The sequence below is a fragment of the Primulina eburnea genome, chromosome 6 (genome assembly GCF_022965805.1).
Source record: "Primulina eburnea isolate SZY01 chromosome 6, ASM2296580v1, whole genome shotgun sequence".
Classification (NCBI taxonomy): Eukaryota; Viridiplantae; Streptophyta; class Magnoliopsida; order Lamiales; family Gesneriaceae; genus Primulina; species Primulina eburnea.
Genome location: NC_133106.1, coordinates 26,074,656 through 26,096,723, shown reverse-complemented (window position 1 = coordinate 26,096,723; position 22,068 = coordinate 26,074,656). Strand labels below are relative to the sequence as shown.

At 37.8% G+C, this 22,068-nt stretch overlaps 3 protein-coding genes across 4 annotated transcripts; 2 read left to right on the top strand and 1 right to left on the bottom strand.

The window, feature by feature from the left end:
- The first annotated feature begins 10,357 nt into the window (after positions 1-10,357).
- Positions 10,358-12,640, top strand: LOC140833400 (serine/threonine-protein phosphatase 7 long form homolog). Its single transcript, XM_073197746.1, has 6 exons — positions 10,358-10,952; positions 11,194-11,257; positions 11,342-11,450; positions 11,537-11,624; positions 11,729-12,171; positions 12,262-12,640. Exons 4-6 carry the CDS (start codon positions 11,589-11,591, stop codon positions 12,452-12,454), a joined length of 672 nt encoding a protein of 223 aa, XP_073053847.1. The 5' UTR covers positions 10,358-10,952; positions 11,194-11,257; positions 11,342-11,450; positions 11,537-11,588; the 3' UTR covers positions 12,455-12,640.
- A 1,820-nt stretch (positions 12,641-14,460) lies between these two features.
- LOC140833982 (large ribosomal RNA subunit accumulation protein YCED homolog 2, chloroplastic) lies at positions 14,461-16,577 on the top strand. Its single transcript, XM_073198536.1, has 7 exons — positions 14,461-14,744; positions 15,363-15,539; positions 15,623-15,712; positions 15,963-16,067; positions 16,159-16,239; positions 16,319-16,364; positions 16,461-16,577. Exons 1-7 carry the CDS (start codon positions 14,559-14,561, stop codon positions 16,535-16,537), a joined length of 762 nt encoding a protein of 253 aa, XP_073054637.1. The 5' UTR covers positions 14,461-14,558; the 3' UTR covers positions 16,538-16,577.
- A 520-nt stretch (positions 16,578-17,097) lies between these two features.
- Positions 17,098-21,524, bottom strand: LOC140833981 (RNA-dependent RNA polymerase 6). 2 transcript variants are annotated; one of them, XM_073198535.1, is made up of 3 exons: positions 21,317-21,523; positions 18,197-20,963; positions 17,098-17,979 (listed from the first exon to the last, which is right to left on the bottom strand). In XM_073198535.1, exons 2-3 carry the CDS (start codon positions 20,921-20,923, stop codon positions 17,098-17,100), a joined length of 3,609 nt encoding a protein of 1,202 aa, XP_073054636.1. In that variant the 5' UTR covers positions 20,924-20,963; positions 21,317-21,523. The 2 variants fall into 2 exon arrangements, with proteins under 2 accessions (XP_073054636.1, XP_073054635.1); XM_073198534.1 differs by having other exon boundaries at positions 18,197-21,524.
- Between the last annotated feature and the right edge of the window lie 544 nt (positions 21,525-22,068).

Genomic DNA, 22,068 nt, shown 5'->3' with positions numbered 1-22,068 from the left:
ATAAACTTTAAAAATTTAAAATTCTAAAATAACTTAATATTTAAATTAGACTTTAAAAATATTAAAACTTCATAAATCATTTAAAAATGCCATTTTCTTTAACTTGAAATAAAATACCACAATTTAAAATTGTAAAAATCATCGCCGATCATTTTCCTCGATCCCGCATCGAATATTCGCCTGAAACATGAACGCGATAAAATATTTTTAACGTGCATCAAATAAACATAATTAATTAAAATAGTAAAATTTCATAAATTAAATAAATGCATGGATTTTACGTATATTACTTTTTGGGCTTTACAATATCTCCCCCACTTATAAAAATTTCGTCCTCGAAATTAAGTCTTACTGAACAATTCCGGGTAGCGAAGTCTCATGTCTGCTTCAGCTTCCCAAGTGGCCTCCTCCACTGATTGATTCAATCACTGGACTTTGACTAGCTTAGTCGTCTTGTTTCGAAGCCTACGCTCTTGCCTGTCTAAGATTTGAACCGGTCTTTCCTCATAAGACAGGTCTGGAGTCAACTGCAACGGCTCATGGCTCAGAACATGCGAAGGATTAGCTAGATACTTCCTCAACATAGAAACGTGGAACACATTGTGCACTCCGGACAAATTCGGCGGTAAGGCTATACGATAAGCTAGAGTTCCAACTTTGTCAAGAATTTCGAACGGTCCAATAAATCTCGGACTAAGCTTGCCTCTCTTCCCAAATCTCATAACACCCTTCATAGGTGCTATTTTGACGAATACATGATCACCTACGGCAAACTCAAGATCCCTTATTCTCTTGTCAGCATAACTTGTCAGGATCGGTTATGGGGGCCCCGACTGAACATCAGTTACGAAGCTGTGCATCAGTCGTTGACCCTTCTGACTAATCTACCAATGAGCTGCAATAGCTCGTGTTCTAAGAATAAATACACCGATGAATTAGATCGAGTTTGGTTAAACAACTAAGCGGAAGACACTCAAAATAATCCTTCGTTAAGAAAACAAACTGATCAATTTTATATATCTTGTGCAACTGGTTAACTGAAGAAAAGAAGTCAGTTAGAGCTTATATCAGTTCGGTTATGGACAGAACTGAACTGATATCAGCTGGACTGATGAAACAATTAAGAACAACACAGTTAAACAGTTAGACTGAAAACAAAACACAAGATATGTTTATGGATGTTCGGAGACTTCAACTGCTCCTACGTCACCCCTTCTACCTCCTCGGGTAGGATACACTAGAAGACTTTGATTTATACAAACCTTTGTACAAACCCACCCAGCTTAGGACTTACCCACTGCCTAACTGAACTCCTAGTTCTAAACTGAAGGCATCACCTTCCAGTCAACACTTCTTTAACGTCTATGTGAGAAAGACTACATACACATGTTTTACGTCTGTGTGCAAGACGGAATCTGAGATGATGAGTGAGTGTGTGTGTGTGTGTGTGTGAGAACTGATCAATGAACACTACCCGAAAGTGTTCTCACACACTGAGGGAAAAAGGCTTCTAATCTAAGCTGATAATACAATGAAGTGTTCCCTCTGGGCTGATTGCTTCTAACAAGCTGATATGTAATAAGCGTGCCCTTGTTCTCTGTTCTCGTTTTTCTCAGTGTTAGTCTTCACTGAACTTCAGCTTCTATTTATAGGCGTTTGGCTGACCGTACAGTAAGACTCAATAATGTGTCCGTTGCATTTTGAATTTGTTCCTCGACATCTTTCCGGAACTTTTGGCTTTAAGCTCTGATGCAACGTCTCTTATTGTACTGTGGTAGTACAATAGCTTTTGTACCTTCGTGCTTAGCTGGATTCCATTATTAAGCTTGTCTTGATCTGCAACTGATTGACTCTGACTGATGCTTTCAACTGGTCAGTTGAACTGGTCTTCTGTTGGGCTGGTGAAATCAGTTGAATTGATTTCACTCTTTCAGTTGAACTGGTCAGCTGGGCTCTTCATCAGTTGAACACTTCATCAGCTGGCCGGGCTTCTGAAGGTCTTCTGCTGAACTGCTCATCAGCTGGACATTCAGTTGAACTAGTCTTTCAGTTGGCACTTCAGTTCTACTGTTTTCAGTTTACGCGATCAGTTGGACGTCTTCAGTTAGCATTCCTCGACAGCTTTAGTTTTGGCTCGTAACTGATTATTTCAGTTCCAGCTTACTGCACACTAAGGTAGATTATTAGAAACAAAATAACAAGTTTTGTTAGCATCAAAATTAAGCAAAGATTGCGAACTTGAAAAGTTCCAACATAACTCTTTTGACGGCTCTGGGCGGTCTTCATTCTGTCACGAATCTTGACTACCACATCTGTAGTCTGCTGAACTATCTCTGGACCAAGTTCTGATCTCTCACCGACTTCATCCCAATGAATCGGTGATCTGCACTTTCTTCCATATAGTGCTTCATAAGGAGCCATACCTATAGAGGATTGAAAACTGTTGTTGTAGGTAAACTCCACTAGAGGTAACTTGGACTCCCAAGTCCCCTGAAAATCAATCATACAGGCTCTCAGCAAATCCTCCAAAATCTGTATCACACGCTCAGACTGACCATCTGTCTGCGGGTGAAATGCTGTACTGAAAAGCAACTTCGTTCCCATGGCTGCATGTAAGCTCTTCTAGAAAGACGATGTGAACCTCGGGTCCCTGTCGGACACGATCGAAACTGGAATCCCGTCCAAACGGACTATCATCCGGATATAAAGCTCTGCATACTGAGTCATGGAGAAAGTCATTTTCACCGGTAAGAAATGTGCTGACTTAGTGAGTCGGTCCACAATAACCCAAATGGCATTAAAACCTCTAACTGATCTTGGCAACCCAACGACAAAATCCATAGTGATATTCTCCCATTTCCACTCTGGAATAGGGAGTGGCTTAAGCATTCCTGCTGGCCTCTGATGCTCTGCCTTCACCTGTTGACAAGTGAGGCATTCTGCCACAAATCTGCGGATGTCTCGCTTCATTCCTGGCCACCAATACAAAATCTGTAGGTCTTTGTACATCTTGGTACCTCCTGGATGAATAGAATACGGAGATGCATGTGCCTCTGACAAAATATCCTGTCTAATTGAATCAACACTAGGCACCCACATTCTATCTCTGTATCTCACAATACCATCGGACACTGAATAGAGTACACTGCCCTTGGCTTCATCTTTCAGCCTCCATTTCAATAACTGCTCATCTGAAGACTGACCTGCTCGGATACGGTCTAACAAGGAAGATTGGACCGTCAAATTAGACAGCTTAGGAGCTCTGCCCTCGCGATAAACTTCCAAGTCAAACCTTTGAATCTCGGACTGAAGAGATATCTGCACTGACAGCTGTGCTAAGATTGCTACCTTTCTACTCAAAGCATCTGCCACAACATTAGCTTTCCCTGGATGATAGCTAATTTCACAATCATAGTCTTTTACTAACTCTAACCACCGTCTTTGTCTCATGTTAAGTTCTTTTTGCGTGAAGAAATACTTTAGACTCTTGTGATCAGTGAATATCTGACATCTCTCGCCGTACAAATAATGTCTCCAAATCTTCAAAGCAAAGACCACGGCAGCTAACTCGAGATCATGAGTCAGATAATTCTTTTCATGCACTTTTAACTGTCTGGAAGCATAAGCTATAACCCGACCATTCTGCATCAATACTGCGCCCAAACCGAGCTTAGAAGCATCGGTGTACAACACAAAATTATCTTGTCCTGCTGGCATGGCTAACACTGGCGCTGTGATAAGAGCTTGTTTCAAGGTATCAAAGCTCTTCTGACACTCTTCACTCCATATGAATTTGACATTCTTCTTGGTCAATGAGGTGAGTGGCACTGCTATCGAAGAAAATCCCTGAATAAACTTTCTGTAGTAGCCTGCTAAGCCTAGGAAACTGCGGATCTCTGATGCATTCTTCGGCTCAATCCATTCTTTAACTGTCACCATCTTAGCTGGATCCACCTCAATACCACTGCTAGATATTATATGTCCCAAAAATGCTATTTTCTTCAACCAAAATTCACACTTACTGAATTTTGCATACAACTTGTGTCTCTGCAAAACCTGTAACACTGTTCTCAAATGCTGACTATGCTCCTCATGGCTCCTCGAATATATAAGAATATCGTCAATGAATACTATGACGAACTGATCGAGGAACGGCTGAAATACTCGGTTCATGAGATCCATGAAAATAGCTGGAGCATTTGTCACTCCAAATGGCATCACTAAGAACTCGTAATGCCCATATCTGGTCCTGAAAGCTGTCTTGTGGGCATCTGCATCCTTCACTTTCAGCTGGTGATATCCTGATCGAAGATCTATCTTAGAGAACACTGTAGCTCCCTGCAACTGATCGAACAGGTCCTCGATTCTTGGTAGTGGGTATTTATTCTTGATCGTTACCTTGTTCAACTCTCGATAATCGATGCACAGTCTCATGCTCCCATCTTTCTTTTTCACAAAGAGCACCGGTGCGCTGAGAAACTAGGGCGAATAAATTCCTTGTCAAGAAGCTCCTGAATCTGCTGTTTGAGTTCTAACATCTCAGCTGGAGCTAGACGGTACGGTGCCTTAGATATTGACACGGTGCCTGTCATGAGATCAATGGCAAACTCCACCTCTCTATCTGGTGGAAGGCCTGTGACATCATCTGGAAAGACGTCTGGGAAGTTCCTGACTACTAGCACCTCTGATAAAGATGGAGTGGGTACTTCAGGTGCAGATGTCATGCTGGCTAAGAAAGCTTGACAACCCTTGGAAATCAGTCTCCTCGCCTGCATGCAGGAGATCATGCGAAGAAAACTCCTCCATCTGGATGGCTAAAATAAAAACTGCTCCATTCCCAACGGTCTAATCAGTACTGATCTTTTCTGGAAATCAATCAGAACTCTGTTCTTAGTCAGCCAGTCCATTCCCAAAATAATATCGAACTCTGGCATTGGTAGCAGGATCAAATCTGCATACACTAAATGGCCATGCAATTCTAGATCGATATCTCTGACCACTCTAGTAGCTAACAGCTCTTCCCCTGATGGGACTGTCACTGAATAATTCACGTCGAGGCCGATGGTCTTGATATCTAAGTGACTAGCGAACGTCTCTGAGATGAATGAATGGGTGGCTCCTGAGTCTATCAAGGCCTGAGTAGCTATTCTCTTAATGAAAATACTTCCTGAGAGACGTTAGCACAACACGAAACTTATATCCCAAAATTACTAACATTATCCTTGAGCATAGAAGAGATCGATATATTCTAAGTCTCTCAAAAAAAATATTACTAGCACACTAATAATCTCAATAAAGTTCCAACACTTCACGAAAAATAATACTGAGTTTAGGTAAGAAAGTTTACCGGTCAGTAAGGTAGTGTCTGGATTCGCCTCCTGTGCATACATGGCGAACACTCTGCCCTGAGTTGGCTGTTTCCACTGCGGGCACTCTTTCAACATGTGGTCACTGGATCCACACTTAAAGCATTTGCCTGATCCATACAAACATGGCCATCTGGATGCTGGCGGTTGCACTTAGGACACACTGGGAAAATAACGGGCTTCTGAGGTGCCCCTTGCTGTTGAACTGGACCTTTGCCCATCGGTGGTCCCTGATACGGCTTCTTCCCCGGCGGCCCTTGGTAAGGCCTCTTATGCTGAGGTCGCTGATGCTGCTGCTGCTGGTGTTGCGGTGGTGCCTGATAGGGCCTCTTGCCCTGCCTGTCCGCCTCGATATCCCTCAGATCTTGTTCTGCCGCCAAAGCTCTAGAAACGACAACTGCATATGTAGTAGGGCCAGCTACCCTCACATCACGGCGCAAGATAGGCCGCAAACCATCCATAAAATGTCTCAGCTTTGCCTGGACATCATTAGAAATCAGGGGTACAAAGTAACACCCCCTCTCAAACTTCCTGACGAAATCTGCCACGCTGCTATCTCCTTGACGCAACGTCATAAATTCTCTGGTCAATCGGGATCTTACCTCTTCAGTGAAGTACTTGGCGAAGAACAATTCCTTGAATCCCGTCCAAGTCAAAGTCTGCAAATTCACTGCCACTGATGCGCTCTCCCACCATAGCCTAGCGTCCCCTGACAGAAGGAACGTGGCACATCTGACCCTATCAGCATCGGTCAGCTCCATAAAATCGAAGATTACCTCGATGGACTTGATCCATCCTTCGGCTATCATCGGGTCAGTTGTACCCGAGAACTCCTTTGGACTCATCCTCCTGAACCTTTCATACACTGCTTCTGGCCTGGGTCTCTCCTCTGCACCCATTGCTGCAGCGTGGTTCCCCGCAAACTGTGCGAAGAATTGAGTCATGCCCGCAAGCATCTGTGCCTGCATATCTGGTGGTGGAGGAGGAGGGGCCCTCTCTCCATCATAAGTCTCTCTGTCCTCATCCCTTGCTCCACGGGCAATCAAACGTCTAGGAGGCATACTGTTCTAAATCTACCCATCATGCATGAACATAATATAAATTACATAAGATGCACATAACTTAAATTTTAAATATGCTCACGCTGGAATCATGACTAAATACTTACTACATAACATAATTTCAAAACTTTAAAACTTACAGACTGGAGATAGGACTTCGTGAGCTTCTTATGACTGGCAGTAGGCATAACCCTTTTCAAGAACACGGCTCTGATACCAACTGTAACGTACCGTACTTTTACCATTCAAAATTTGCGGAAAAATTAAAAATTTTCTTAAACATAAAATCCATACGGTTGTCACTCATCATTCATCATAATAATATTTGAAATCAACATCACCAACTAAAATTTTCTAACAACATACTTATTCAAAACGTCTCACAACCAACATAAAATCAGAGTATTTTAAACTTTTCATAAAAACATAAACTTAGAGGTCCTCGGGTTTAGCCTTCTGCTCAGTCCAAGCCTGCCCATTGGTCGCCACCTCCTGTCTCCTCCTCAACATACTCACCTGCATCGATCAAGTCTAGTGAGTCTAAAGACTCAACATGTATAAACTGGAGATAGCAAGTACTACATAATAACCACATAAAATTTCAAAATATAACATACATACTTGAAAGTTGAACCTACTTCATAAACTTGAATTTACATACATACATAATTAGACGTGCCATCAACTTAAACTTTTCATAAACATACTTGCATACTTGAATATACTTGAACATACATAACTTCAATATTTTTCGTAGAGGGTGTTTCAAAGCAAGTGACCCATAACATAATAAATGCCTGATCAGACATACCACAGTACTGGGCTGACAGGGACGTATCCACTGCCACATACATAAGATCCCCGTTCATAATTTAACGGGCTGGTTGGTCCCCGTTCATAATTTAACGCTTTCCAACCTCGATCTAACCCGTTCATAATTTAACGGGCGGATTGGTCCCCGTTCATAATTTAACGCTTTCCAATCCTAACATAATTTGGTCACAAGACATTTAGCATACCTCCAAAAACTTAAAATATTTTCTTTGCACGTCATCATACTTACTTGGCGTTGAGGGATTCGTTGGACTTCGATCGGGGCCGTTGCTGCACATACTAACATGAATTTAAAATACTTAACTTTCATATCTTAGACATAGGTACTCGGGCTTATCACCAAAGTAAATAAATAGCTTATGACATTCTAATCACTCGGGACTTGACCTCGTTTAATTATCGTATTAAACCATGACATAGAACCCCAAAACAAATCCTATATTTTTACATAAATAAATTTTAACCATCGCACTAAACCATGATATAAAACCCCGAAGCAAATCCTAAAAAAATTATATATAAAAAAAAAAATTTAATTTTTTTTTAATAGGGGTACACGGACCCCGGGTAAGGGTCTGGATAGGGGTCCGGGTCCATGCGCAGATTTCGAATTTTTAAGGAAAAATGGACACGGACTCCGTGTCGGGGTCCGGGAAGGGATCCGGGTACATGCTGGACATGGAAATTCACGAAAATTCAATTCATTCTATCAACCCAAGCCTAAGAAACATGAACCAACACCTCAAGACTCATTCTAGGATGTTATTACTTTGATTGAAACCCATACAAATACCCCAAACATCGACAAGTAACTTCGATACAACAACAACCCGTAATTCAGCATCGTTTCGCTTCCTACGACTTATATTACATCCCAAGCCAATCCCGACCCAAACGAACCACCAAATAACACCTAAACACATCCCATAACATACCTAAATGCAGTAGCACAAGCCCGGCGGTGTCCAACGAAGCCTGCAACTCAAAAACTTCAAAACATGATAAACATCAATTTCATTATATCGTAGGTTTGAGCAGTCATACAAAAACAATCATAACTCACTCAATTTTAATCCGAAAATCTCGAATTTTATATCAAATCGAAGGTATCAAAAAGTTCTACGTTTTCCTTGTTGAAAGTTTTCTCAAATTCTCGACTGAAAAATCGCAGTTTTATCGAGAACAGTAAAAACGAATTTTTTTAAGTTTCAAAACTACTACAAAATACATCCAATACAATTTCTGCTCAAACTATTACGAATCATTCACATGTTTTCATACAAAACGTATCTAAATTCATACTATGACAAGATCGATGCAGCAAGAACAGAATATACGTGCCTTTTGATATTTAAAAATACCGTAACGACGATACTGAAGCGGAGACGATGCGAAGGTTGATCCGGACGATCGTGGCTCGATTTTTCTTGAAATAAACTCAAAGAAATGTGCTGGAAAATTTTGAGAGGAAGGGAACGGTTGCTTAAAGAACTCAAGGAAAACTTTGCTACTCTTCAAACATGTTTTAAATGAAATGTGGGTGTGTGTTGTATATATGCTAAAGATGTGTGTGTGTTTGTGAATAAGTGAAGGTGTGTGTGTGTTTGTTTGTCAAACAAAGTGAGAGAAACGTGTGGGTGTGTTATAGTTAGTATATTATTGACTAAATTATTTAATTAACAAACTAATTAAAATACTAACTAACTATTATTTTACTAAAAATCCCAAAAATTAAAATAAAATACACAATTGATAAACTTTAAAAATTTAAAATTCTAAAATAACTTAATATTTAAATTAGACTTTAAAAATATTAAAACTTCATAAATCATTTAAAAATGCCATTTTCTTTAACTTGAAATAAAATACCACAATTTAAAATTGTAAAAATCATCGCCGGTCATTTTCCTCGATCCCGCATCGAATATTCGCCTGAAACATGAACGCGATAAAATATTTTTAACGTGCATCAAATAAACATAATTAATTAAAATAGTAAAATTTCATAAATTAAATAAATGCATGGATTTCACGTATACTAATTTTTGGGCTTTACAAAACTAATGAAAATTATTATTTTTATGATAAAATATTATTTTTGATTAAAACTATGGATGGCAACTTTGGGTTTTTTTAAAAATAATATAATTTTAAAAAGCATATAATAAAATATTGCAAATGTGGAAGAGTTGTAAAATATAACAATCCGGTGTATAAAACTCCGGATTCTATTTTTTTAAAAAAATGCATACCCGAGGTCACGGATTCAATGAATCAGCGACAGTCTGTCGCGGATTCATTGAATCCGTGACTTCCCTTTCCAGACCTGTGACTCTCTTTCTTATCTCGTGAACTCCTCTTTCCAATCACGTGACTCCGCCCTTCCATTTTAAATTGCGCCGAGGACTTACCACTCGAACACCACCTCTTCGGATTTCCTCAGCGCAAGTTTTCCTTTGTTTTTCTTCTTCATCAGTTTCTCTTTATTTTTCTTTTGTTTTTTGCGGCGACAGTTTTTGTTAATTAAAATTATTCTCGATCAGACATTTTGTTAATAAGTTTGCTGTTATCGAAAATTATCAGGTATGAAATTATTTTATTTTTATTGAATTACTGTTGTTTTATAATGTATTTTTTTTTTATAATAATGCTTAACTTTGACAGGTTATTTCATACGAGGGAATCATAAGAGGTAACGTTATTGATTTTATTTTATTTAATTAATTATTTTTTTGAATTATGTTAGTGTTGTGCTCTGGGCTGAAATAATTAACCAAATAATCTTTGTTTGATAATGTATTTGAAATATAACTTTCTTAATTTTTAACTTTTGTTTATATTTATTTTTCCTATATGTTTGAATGTCATTTTTCAATTTTTAAAGAAATGTTACAATTCAAAAAATTATTTGACCACTGTCATTTTTCAAACTATTTTATCATGCATGACTTCACAAGTATATTTTTTAGCAATTTATTTCATATTTATCGTTGCTTTACGAAAATTGTTTACTCGTGTGAGATTCTATAAACTTAAAATATATTAATTATTTATTAATTACTGAGATAAAATTTAATAAATTTATCGTTTTATTTTATCCAAGTGAGATGGAAAAAGACAATTTAGTCCTGTATTATTAGATGTATTTAGTTACAACAATTTAATAAATTTGGTTTAATATACAATATTTAGTTACATTTTTATGATAAAGATTATAATATTTGTTATATAATGATTTTTTGTTTGCAAAATGGCTGAAAATACGGATAATGTGTTGTATTTACAGGGTAAACACATATAAAATAATATCAACGCTGAAAACATGGATGCACTAATTCCTCCACGTCGGTCTGACAAATGTCTTTGGAGATTGCATAATGCTGGAATTCACCTTCATGTCCGCCTATGTTTATCACGCATGAGTTTCTATGGAGTTATTCAGTGTGGCTTATTAAAAATTATGATAATCATTTGCTTACAACCATCGTTGAGAGATGGTGTCGGGAGATACACATATTTCACCTTACAGTTGGCGAGGCAACAATCACCCTACATGACGTGGCCCTTATTTGGGGGTTGAATATTGATGGCATGCCCATCACTGGTGTAGATACTGCGTACGACAAACATACGTTATAACAGCGCTGCGCAACTTGGTTGGGTTTTACGTCTACATCTTCTTAGATTAAAGGTTCACACCTTTACCTGACCGCTTTGCGAGACCATTGTCTAAATAATATAATTAATGATCAAAGCACTGAAGAGTACGTGACACAATATTCTCGTTGTGTAGCATTAATGATCATTGGTGGCTGTATGTTTCCGGACTCGGAAGGTGCTGCTGTGAAACTTATGTATTTGCAGTTTCTTGAGGACATAGAAATGGTAAATACGTTTACCTGGGGTTCTGATGTGTTGGTATATCTTTATAGAGAGTTGTGCGACACATCAATGGGATTAAAGATCGATTTGTGTGGGCCTGCTTAGATATTGCAGGTATTTTTACACTTCTACGGTCATTATATTTGTTGTACTTAATTTTTCTTATGATTTGACAATTTCTGTTGTATGTTATTGCAGATTTGAGTATGGTCTAGAATTATTCTTCTTTGCTCTGATAGAGCGCAACAAGTATCTATTTCAGAAGATCAGGCTGCAAATGTGCTTCATGGTCTACCATTGTCACATGGTACTAATAAGAATTAATTAACATTTATTATTATTATTTTGTTATGTACTTTTAATGCCTGTATTATGTATTTTTATAAATTGCAGGTGGAGACGCGGATTCTCTTGGACACACACGGCCCATTATTCGGTCCGTATAATGGGAGATATGCTTGATAGGATGGTAGAAGGGCATGTAGATATATAAATTAGTTGTTTAAAGTTTGAATTTTTTAAAAAATTATGTCTGAATTTTATATTATCAACTTGATAATCGTTTTTTTATTTTATTTGGTTCAGTTTCTATGGATAGTTTATGATATGGAGTCCGCGGAGGTCGTTAGAATTCTTGATGGAAACATAATTCATCTATGTCGGTCGGCATGTGCATTGATCAATTTTCATATAGTTGAGATGCATAGACCAGAGCGGTGTCTTCGACAAATTAGAATGCATCAGGGTATCCAGCCACCTGCTACTAACTTTGATAATTTTCATAAATTGACGCGACAAGGCCGGAACAACTGTGATTGGGCGACATATCACAAAGATTTTGTAGAAATGTGGAATGACATATATAATTTTGTGATTGGTGGGGATTATGTCATACCTGGTACACCTGACATCATAGTGGACTATGTTGGTTGGTATCATCGAATTTCACAAATTTTTCTCTCGCCGCCAGTGGTACCTTCAAACATGATGGCTACCATCTTGTTGATGCAAACTACCGACAATTTATCGTAAGTCATGTTCAATTTATCTACATGTATACATTACTTTAATTAATTGTAATAAATATAGGTTACATAACATATGCATCTTTGTCACAGACACGCCCAGCTCATGTGCAATCTCCACCGATATGGACAAAAAATGAGTTTGAACCCAAACCATCATCTTCAAATATGGCATACACTACTCCGCCCGTGGTTTCAAGTTTTCCATCGTATGACTCTGGTTACTACACTCAATTTGTCGTTAGTTTTACACAATTTTTACAAAGTGACTTTCGACCGGGTATGAATGAGAGCCGCCCTACATTTAACACATTCTGTAACACTGGCGATGAATCAACATACAAGTACATGCAATCCAGTGTCGGCAACTCAAACATAAATTGTAAACTATCATCATCTGTGATATAGACATGCTCTTCAATGTAACGAGACGCCGAGCTATAATAATATTTCGTTGAAAATTTGATGCAGAATTTTGATTGGTCGATCTCCAGCTTTCGATGCACATAATTCACCAGTTGGGAAAATATAGTAGATCGAGGGATTTTAATGGGCCTGGTCGCGAGGATACTATATCTAACCCTACCATCTTAAATAATGACGTAGTCACATACATAAAGTAAGGCCCTCACAAAATCCATGTCTGCACAGAAAATTATGACATAATGTATAATCATAACAAAAAAATAAAATAAAACTTTTTATAGCCAAGTACGTAAAGTAAGGCCCTCACATTACAATCTCACGCATATAAGTCGTGACTTACATTTAAATAATTTTTTTCAAAAAATATGATCAATTCATTTCACGCCTACATTTTACATTTGAATAAAAAAAATATTTCAATCCATATCACACCTAAATAGGCGTTACATGATTTTAAATTTTAATTAAAAAAATATTATTTCAATTCATGTCACAAATACTTCATTGGCGTGACATGAAATGAAAATTTTTTTACTAAAAAAAATAAGTAGACATGACTTATTTATTTTTATAAATTTTAAAAAACAAATAAGATGATTTAAAATTAAAAATCACTCCAATTTAGTAAGCATGATACATTAAGTTTACAATTACTTTTTAATTACTTTATTTTATTAAATTATTATAATTACTATACTAAATAGTGAAAAAACACATAATATTAACTAATTTTCATATTTAAATAATATATTTAGTTTTAAAATACGAACTTCGAATTTTTTTTTCAAACCCTACCATTTCTATTTATTATTACTTTCTTATTAGTATTCCTATTAATAATTTTATAATTTTATTAATATTCATATTTAAAAATGTAACAGAATTATAATTAATAGTATAATGCAACTGAATAAAATTATAATTACATTAATTTAATACAATATTAATAACACAATTAAAATAGAAAAAAAATAGTGAAATTATCTTTTCAAATATTATTGTACGGAATTTGTAAATTTAGATTCCGTTGCAGTGTCAAACGGATTATACTAGTTTTATAAAACTTCTCACTTTGCAACATTTTAATAACAATTTTATTAATTTGTAATATTTTTACAAAAAGCCCTGGCAACTTTTCCCACGGGCCCACAGAGAAAACTCGAAACAGGGATGAGGATCACTCCCATCCCGAAATCCCCGAACTCGCATCGAAAATAATATCAATAATAAAATCAGAGGCGGCCCTGGGGTGGTCAACATGAGGCCACCGCACAGGGCCCCCAACTGGATAAGGCCCCAATTAAAATGGGGTCAAAGGTATATGGAGTTGGATATATGAGCTTTGGATTTTATTTTCAAATTTTCTAAAATTTAATAGTGGATAATGGGCTTATTAATTTGACACTTCAAATTTCACCTTTACATTTAAAAAAGCCCTTATCTTTCAAAGAGTTTTTTTTTTCTTTTTGCACCGGACCCTTCAAAGTCTAAGACCGGCCCTGAATAAAATATTAGTATTAATAATATAATAATATTAATATTAATATTAATATTAATAGTATCTCTAATGATAATAGATAATAATAAGTTTTGGTTTGAGAAAATCTCCGAATCCGTCATCATCTTACCATATTAATATTTTTGAAAGGGGATGGAGGCGGGGATGAGAAGTTGATCCCCAAAGTTAATCCCCGAACCCGAAAAAACAGGGATTGTGGCGGGTACGGGGGTGATGATGGAATTCGGGGATGGAGATGAGGATGAGAATGTCAAATCCACCTCCGCTCCGGTCCATTGCCATCTCTAATTAAAACTAATAATTAAGTCGACCCATACAACGAATACAAGAAACCTATGTGTGTAGAAATTTGCTTGTCGAGTAGAGTGCCACGCGGGGTAACATTATCTCCACATGTTTAAAGATCATATATGTACCATATTTTTTACAAAGAAAGAGATAAGTAATGGCTGCGAGATTATCACTCAACAATCATATAACGGTGGCTGAAAGAATTAACAGATCAATCTCAATTCCGCCGTACAATTATCACTTCTTGATCAAGCGTAATCCGCAGCAAGTATGGCCGTATATGCCCAAAGCTTCAAACAAATATACCCAGCAACATTCCCAGCTAATTTCAATGCAGCAGGTAATTGATTTCTTTCGAGATTTAATTTTATCCATCTGTTTGCTGAAATGGACTCACTCTTTGCTGTACGTTTTAATTATCTAGACTGTATTTGGTTAGATTTTATGATTTATTTTTATAAATGAATTTTGCTAAAATAATCTGACTTTTTAAATAATTTCAGTCTCACGGATCGTATTTGTGAGACGAATGTTTTATTTGGGTTACCCATGAAAAATTATTACTTTTTATACTATGAGTATTACTTTTTATTATGAATATGGGTATGGTTGACCCGTCTCATAGATTATGATCCGTGAGACGGTCTCACATTAGACCTACTCTATATAAAATACACATGAATCAGTTGTTGCTCAAACTTTTATTTTTTTTCATTACAGTATTTTCAATCATGACTATATGTATTTACACTATTTTTTACACCGTTTGTTCCGTGAAATGATATGATAAATGATATATAATATTAAAATAATAAATCAAATGATATGGTTAACAATACCCACGGATTTTTAATTCTAATTATTATTTTGCATTATAGTTGCACAACCACTATTTTTTTTATATCAAGGAAACGAGACATTTCTGGCTTCCGAGTTGATTAAATTCTCTCATTTGCAGTTGCCCAAAAAGAAGTTGAAATCGCGGTTAGTCACTATATCCCCGTCTGATGGGCGATGGCGTGGAAAATGGAACTGCGATTATATATTTTCTTTAGGACAGCTTCTTCATCAACAAGACGTACCCGATGATGTTGATAAAGATGCTGATGTTTCCATCACTCTCTGCATAGAAAAGGTAAGTAGCATGCATGATAATGTGCAAGTGTGTATGTTCTCATGCATGCATATACGTATATATGTATATATATGTGTCGGCAGCATGCTGGACTTGGGATGTCAGTGGAAGGAAGAATGAAGACATGCTTCACTAGAAAATGCTGCAATTGCTGCACCCCTTACCTTAGACAGGCAGGTATCCACTTTTCATGGACCGATTATCTGATCGAGTTTCTCACACTCGAGCAAAAGTCATGACTTCTAAGAAAGGAAAATGTCAAATCTTTTAAACATACACGTCATATTTCGATGGACATGCTATATGGGCAGTAGCATATGATGATTGATGGCGAAGTAATTGCGGCTTATATATATCTAGCACTAACTAATTTTGATCAACACATGCATGGATGTATATATAATTAAGGTATTTCTTTAACAGATTGATACAGCATTTAAAGTATGGATTCTTCCATCAAGAAGCAGTAGCAAGCGGTCAGATGATGATCATCAACTACTCCCCGATATTGGTGGCGATGATCCTTCATTAAGTCCCATAAACTCCATCTAGTTAACTCTTTTGATAATTTCAATTAACTAGCATACTCTATCTTATTGTTATTTCATTTCATTTGCAGGTCATTTACGTGAAACCTGGATGTGAAGCTGACCTTGATTCCCTGATACAGGATACCATCTGCCTCGCGACATCTATCAGAGTAATTTTTCATCACATGACACCAAGTACTATATTGCGTCAAGCAAAAGAGGACATGACCATGTGTGTATGTTATGCAGGAGACTTGCTCAGAAGTTTGTGAGAATTCGGAACCTAAATTGCGCCGTGAGTGTCATTAACTATGCAGCAGCTAGTTCATGATCTCGAAACATGCTCCTAGTATGTATAGCATATAAACTAATGCAATTTGAACGGATGCAGATTTAGGCGCACAGAACGCGGCCTCCATTGACAAAAGATGGTATAAACTATTAGAGCTAAAGAATACTATCTCCTGAAAAAAAAAGTTATGTTAATGTGCACAGGATGCCTTTGATTTGTATCAGACCACACATTGTGTTAGCTAAGATCACCTCATGTCTCTTTTTGTAAAGTTGGATACTGCAAGTAAGCCTCAATTCTGAAGAGCCATATGTCACATCATGGGATCACAAACTATGTTATAAAATTAATTAAGATTGATAAAAACACTCAACTAATTGAGATAAAACCATGATCACACCAATAATTTTCATGGCAACATACATGACTAATCAAACCAGTGTAGCAGAGTAGGTACATACATGATTAGAGTTCAGTCATCAATATGGTACAATTTTTTTAAGCACAATTATTACTCACAGACAATCTGTTTCTTTATGACACCATGAGAAACAACCAAAAACGACTAGCAAACATGGCAATTTCCAACCAAGAAGTGGCATAGAGCATATCATCATGTTGGATTGGGACCTTGGGACCATTATTAAGATTGGCAGAGCGGCCTTGCAGCCAAAAAGGTGTGTATGGAGGAACAAAGTGGATTCATTCACACTCCAAAGTCCAGATAGAACCTAAATCATATTTTATCAACGAGGTACCTCCCCAAATAATCGATGGGCTTAGAGGAGATATCATTTTCTGTCCTCCTGCGCTTGATTTTAATGCGAGCAAGATAATCAGCAGCAATCCAAGCAAAACTCAACATCACGGTCTTTCCAGTATCATCCACCACTTGTAACTCCTTACTCTTTTTAACCCATCTTTCATGATACGTAACCTGATACCAAGCCGATGCCTTCTTTTCATACATTGCATTTTTTTCATCATCAGAAAGATGATCAAAATTCGGGTCAACCGTCGTCTCGAATACTTTTCTGAATTCCTTCCTCAAGGTGCTGTACGCATGCTTAAGTCTTTCCTTCAACTCCCCTTGTTTCTTACCACTGTACTTTGGCATGGACCATATGTGACCGGTAACAACCTCTTCTTCTCGGTTTACTTTGTACTGGCCTAAAAGACCGACCAACTGGCTGTCATACAAACACTTACAGTTCCATGCGTCAGCGATAAAACTTTCAGAACCTTGGATCTCAAGGTCCTGGTCATAGGGAATCGTGTTTTCCGATGCAGATGACGATTCAGAAGGGCCTATGCTATCTTTATCGTAAAAATCTTTGATTCTACGGTAGAGCTTACCTAAAATCTTTTTCGAATCATAAGAATGGAATGGCTCTTTCCCCATAAAATCAGGATACATTTTTGGCTTCAGTTCAGCTGGCATAGTGACTATTTTACCCGTTTTCGGGAAATCCACAGCAGTAGCGGCTAGCTCAGCCAATTTGATGCACTTCTCATCCAAGGCCCCAAGTTCGCAAATATCTGCATGAACGACATGAGCATTGCAGATCGCACCTAGACTTTCGTTCACCATGTTCTTCGTGAAGAAATCAATTATGTCCTGGATAAAAGGCAAATAAAGCTAAAATCATCAACATGAGTATGAAATAGCTGACATTGAATAATTATATCCCCCACAGCATATTCAGATACGCAGATGGTACTGTCTAAGGAAAAAATGATTGACAAAATTTATAGATATACGCAGATGGTACTGTGTAAGAAAAAAATTTCAAAACTAGTCACGTCAAAAATAAAAGAAAAGAAGGCATGTATACCGAATGTCTCACGTCACGTGGCAATTCTTTCACTTCTCCGGGTGCATACTCCATTGCAGGTGAGCTTCTCTTACTTGGAGGAATGAGATTCTTGTCCCAACCAACAAAATACAAATCCCCATCAAGATCACTCCCAGATGCTTCATCGGTATGAGGTCTATCTCCCAGTTGAGGGAAGACAAGACAATCATACAAATGATGCAATTCTGGAACATCAATTGCCTCAAGAATCCTTACATCTCCTGGATGAAGGCAAGGGTTCTTTGCAATTGCAACGATGCCCGTGATCACTTGTAACTTCTTTTTAGAATTAGAAAACCGGACTCCGTGCTTTACGAAACAATCTTCTAACGATGGGTTGGAGACTTGGATGAAGCATTGTCCCTGTTCAACTAAACCAAGTTCATCAAGACAGCCCATCAACCACCTTCCTGAAGAAACAAATATTCTGGCTTTTTCCCTGAGATCCCCCAGCTGGGCAGCTCTGATGCTCGTTAGCATCCCTTGCAAATGAGGTTCAGTTTTAGGCTTGAAACCAGCAGCTAACATAATTGCAGATGTGTTTCCTTGATCAGTACACGAAGAAGTAACTACGTCAAAAGCCATGTCTGTGTCTTCAAGCATCTGATCAAGTCTTGAAACCATAGTTTCTTGCATGTTCCAGAATACATTATCTTCAACATTCAGAGCAGAAAGTAGTGTGACTATCTGTCGGTTCAGAAAACCAGGCTGGAACCTAGTCCAAGAACAAATTTCAAGCATGGTATGATTCGACTCAAATTTCTTCATGCTAGGTCTGAGATATAAGGATTTCCCATCAGGTTTTGCAGGCCAACATGCAACAACACCTTTGTAACCTGCATACCTGATTTGATATGCGCACGGAGGGTTCACAGTCAACTGAAGTTTCTCCGCGACATCCGTGGCAAGATCATCTGATATCATTCCAATACCATCAGAGAAAACATAACCATTTCTTTTAATATCAACAATACCTGAGTCAACTTTGCTTGATGGAACTTCCACTGTAGCATAAGTTGAAGAGAAGCATTGCCCCATTCTGGCGGCACATTTTGCAACATTCCGGTTAGTAAACCTTCCCATCCATTTCTTAATGTCGGTAACCTGAACCCCGGTATCCTTGTCTTCTGCAAAAAACCAGGCTGACCGGTCTCGCAGCTGATTCGCTGAAAATGCCAGAAAAGTGTATTTCCGACCACACAAATAGAACCCTTGGACTAAAATATCCTTCACCCTTTTGAACATTGTGGTTCTTTGTGGGCTGAAATTTGAGGTAATGTCCCTAACTATAGAAGCGGCATAGTAACTGAGAACATTTTTATTAAGGGTCTGCATTGCTTCGTCCATGAAAGATACTCGTAAGAATCGGTCGGCTATATTTCTGTACTTCCTCAATACTCTGTTCGACAGTTCTACTTCTGGGGGAAGACAGTAAGCTGTGCTTGGAGTTATGATCAGTCTTCGAACTTCAACAATATCGTCCATTTCATGCTGCCTTTCAAGGAGCTTGGGGTTCTTCAACAGCCATTTATGAACCAATTCCAGGCCCCTGGAAGCATCATCAATGGGGCGCTTATACGAACACATGTGCTTCAGAGAAATTATATTGAAGTCCTCTGGTTGCCTTCTCAAAAGATCAAAAAACTTTTGGGACATTTGGTGTTGGTTGATGATGAATTTGTGCATAACAGCATTCACCAAAAAAAGAACCTTGAAGGATAGACCTTCCTTGAAATGTAAAGAGAAAAATGGATCTGCCATGGGAACCCCAAAATCAGGTTCATCCTGAATTCGAAATTGCTTTCTCGGACTCTCCTCTAGAACTGGTATCCTGCGTTTTTGCAGATAATCCAAGGCCTTCGATAGGCTTGGGCCGTTTCTGGGGCGAACTGAAATCCGATAAGTGTTGCACCTACCGATTGCGCCACTAGGTGTGAAGTCTGTGGTTCGGATCCATGGATCGTCATCATCCAATAGATCAAAAGGGACTGATTCTTCAATATCATCATCTGCAGTTCTGTAGAAAATTACGGGTGCTGAAGCTAGCTGCAACAAAATTATCAAAGAAGAGAAATCCCTGAACTGTCTTATCTCTTTGACTTCTCTAGGCAAGAACTCAATTTTGAAATTACACTTCACCACAGAATGTCTGGCTTCACCTTTGACGGTGAAAGCAGTATCCCTAGTGAATAATAGTTTGCACGTCCCACTGAAAGGATCCACCAAAAAATCAACCCCAGTACTAGGCCCCCTCCAACCCACAACGAACTCATCTCTGCTCCTCAACAATCCAATCTCAAGATTCACATCCGATAACTTTAGTGGAGTAGTAGTTCTTCTCCTCTCATTCAGCCTATAAGGATTTTCCGCCCCCAAACTAACCTTCAAATGTTTCCTTCCCAGTACAAGCTTCCCACGAGCTGCAGCATCAAGGGCGGCTTTTGCTGAATGTGAAACAGCAAAGTGCACAAATGCATGGGGTTCAACCTTTACATAGCCATTCTTATTCTGTACATTCTTGGCTTCAATCTCATAATTGGGATATGACTCTGGTGGAGTGGAGGAAGTCTTCAACCGGCATCTCCACACTAATCCAATGTTATCTTCAAAGTAATCCAGAAGCATTTTAGCAGTGACATAGTCTTGCAGCCCACCAACACTAATTTGTGTAACAATCATCTCTTTATCCAAATTCCCAGATTCCATGGCTTTTATTGAGGCAGTCAGATACTTTGTTACTAAAAATCTGCAGGTTAAAAAAAAGAGACAAAATAAACCACCACTCCCAGGATTGAAACAAAAGAAAACGAGTTCACGACAAAACGTAGAAGATCAGCATTATTCTCAATCCACAGAAGAAACAAGAAACAACAACAACAACACACATACACACACACACACCAAAATTCAACTCCCTTGTTACAAACTAACAACATATCTGCTCTACTTGAATAACTGATAAAATTCAAACCCTTTACTGATCAGCCATCTCATATAAATTTCTTCATTGTAAAACTTAAAAATCGATAAATCAAGCAATGCAGAGCACGAGATTCAAACATCAGGCGAAAAGGAAAAATTGCAAAAATTAGACAGAACCCAGAAAGAAGAAAGCGTCTTCAGCGGTATGTGTTATAACAAGATCGCTTCCCTGCTCTGGAGGAAGATTTCCGGGTAGATGCAAGTTTCAATTTTTTTTTTTTTTTTTTTTTGAAGCACAGGTTTTCGATCTAGTGAAGGCGTAGACTGTGAAACGGATGACTTCAAGTGGAAGTCTTCGAAGTTGGAAAGGAGGAAGCTTCCATGGCAGAAATTAATATTTTATTTATTTATTGTAAAGATTTCTAGAGTATTTAATATTATAATTTCTTGAATTTTCTTGCTCTTCAACGATCATCAAATTTAATACAAAATATCAATTATATAATCAAATTTATATTTTATTCTTATACAATTTCGAGAAAATACAGACTAGTTGTTGGTTGTTAAAATATACTTGGAACCTCTGTCTGTCGTCGTCGGGCCAACATGGTCACACTCATTCTATGACTCATTCTTGTTGAATGATTAAAGATTCTCAGCTGTGAATTAAATATTTAATTCGAATAATTGTAAGTAAATGGAAGAGCCTTTTTGTTGTTTGTTTCCCTTTGGAAGGTTATAGAATCCTAAGGAAGGCATGGCTTTTTACAAATTATACAATAAGATAACAATAATATATAATGGGAGGCACGTTCTATAGCTTGGCTACACGTCATGGATCCAGACTGAGGTGACCAGATTGGTGACCCATTTGAAGATCTCTCACTCTGTGAACTGGAGGAATCTGTAACCCTCGAGATTGGGACCTT

Excerpts from the sequence above, each read along its gene's own strand:
- LOC140833400 (XM_073197746.1), top strand. The coding sequence starts at position 11,589 with ATGGGAGATATGCTTGATAGGATGGTAGAAGGGCAT. Across the intron at positions 11,625-11,728 it reads ATAGGATGGTAGAAGGGCAT|TTTCTATGGATAGTTTATGA; the intron begins GTAGATATATAA and ends TATTTGGTTCAG. Across the intron at positions 12,172-12,261 it reads CAAACTACCGACAATTTATC|ACACGCCCAGCTCATGTGCA; the intron begins GTAAGTCATGTT and ends TCTTTGTCACAG.
- LOC140833982 (XM_073198536.1), top strand. The coding sequence starts at position 14,559 with ATGGCTGCGAGATTATCACTCAACAATCATATAACGGTGGCTGAAAGA. Across the intron at positions 16,240-16,318 it reads GCCTCGCGACATCTATCAGA|GAGACTTGCTCAGAAGTTTG; the intron begins GTAATTTTTCAT and ends TATGTTATGCAG. Across the intron at positions 16,365-16,460 it reads TTCGGAACCTAAATTGCGCC|ATTTAGGCGCACAGAACGCG; the intron begins GTGAGTGTCATT and ends GAACGGATGCAG.
- LOC140833981 (XM_073198534.1), bottom strand. The coding sequence starts at position 20,923 with ATGGAATCTGGGAATTTGGATAAAGAGATGATTGTTACACAAATTAGT. Across the intron at positions 17,980-18,196 it reads CACGTGACGTGAGACATTCG|GACATAATTGATTTCTTCAC; the intron begins GTATACATGCCT and ends CCTTTTATCCAG.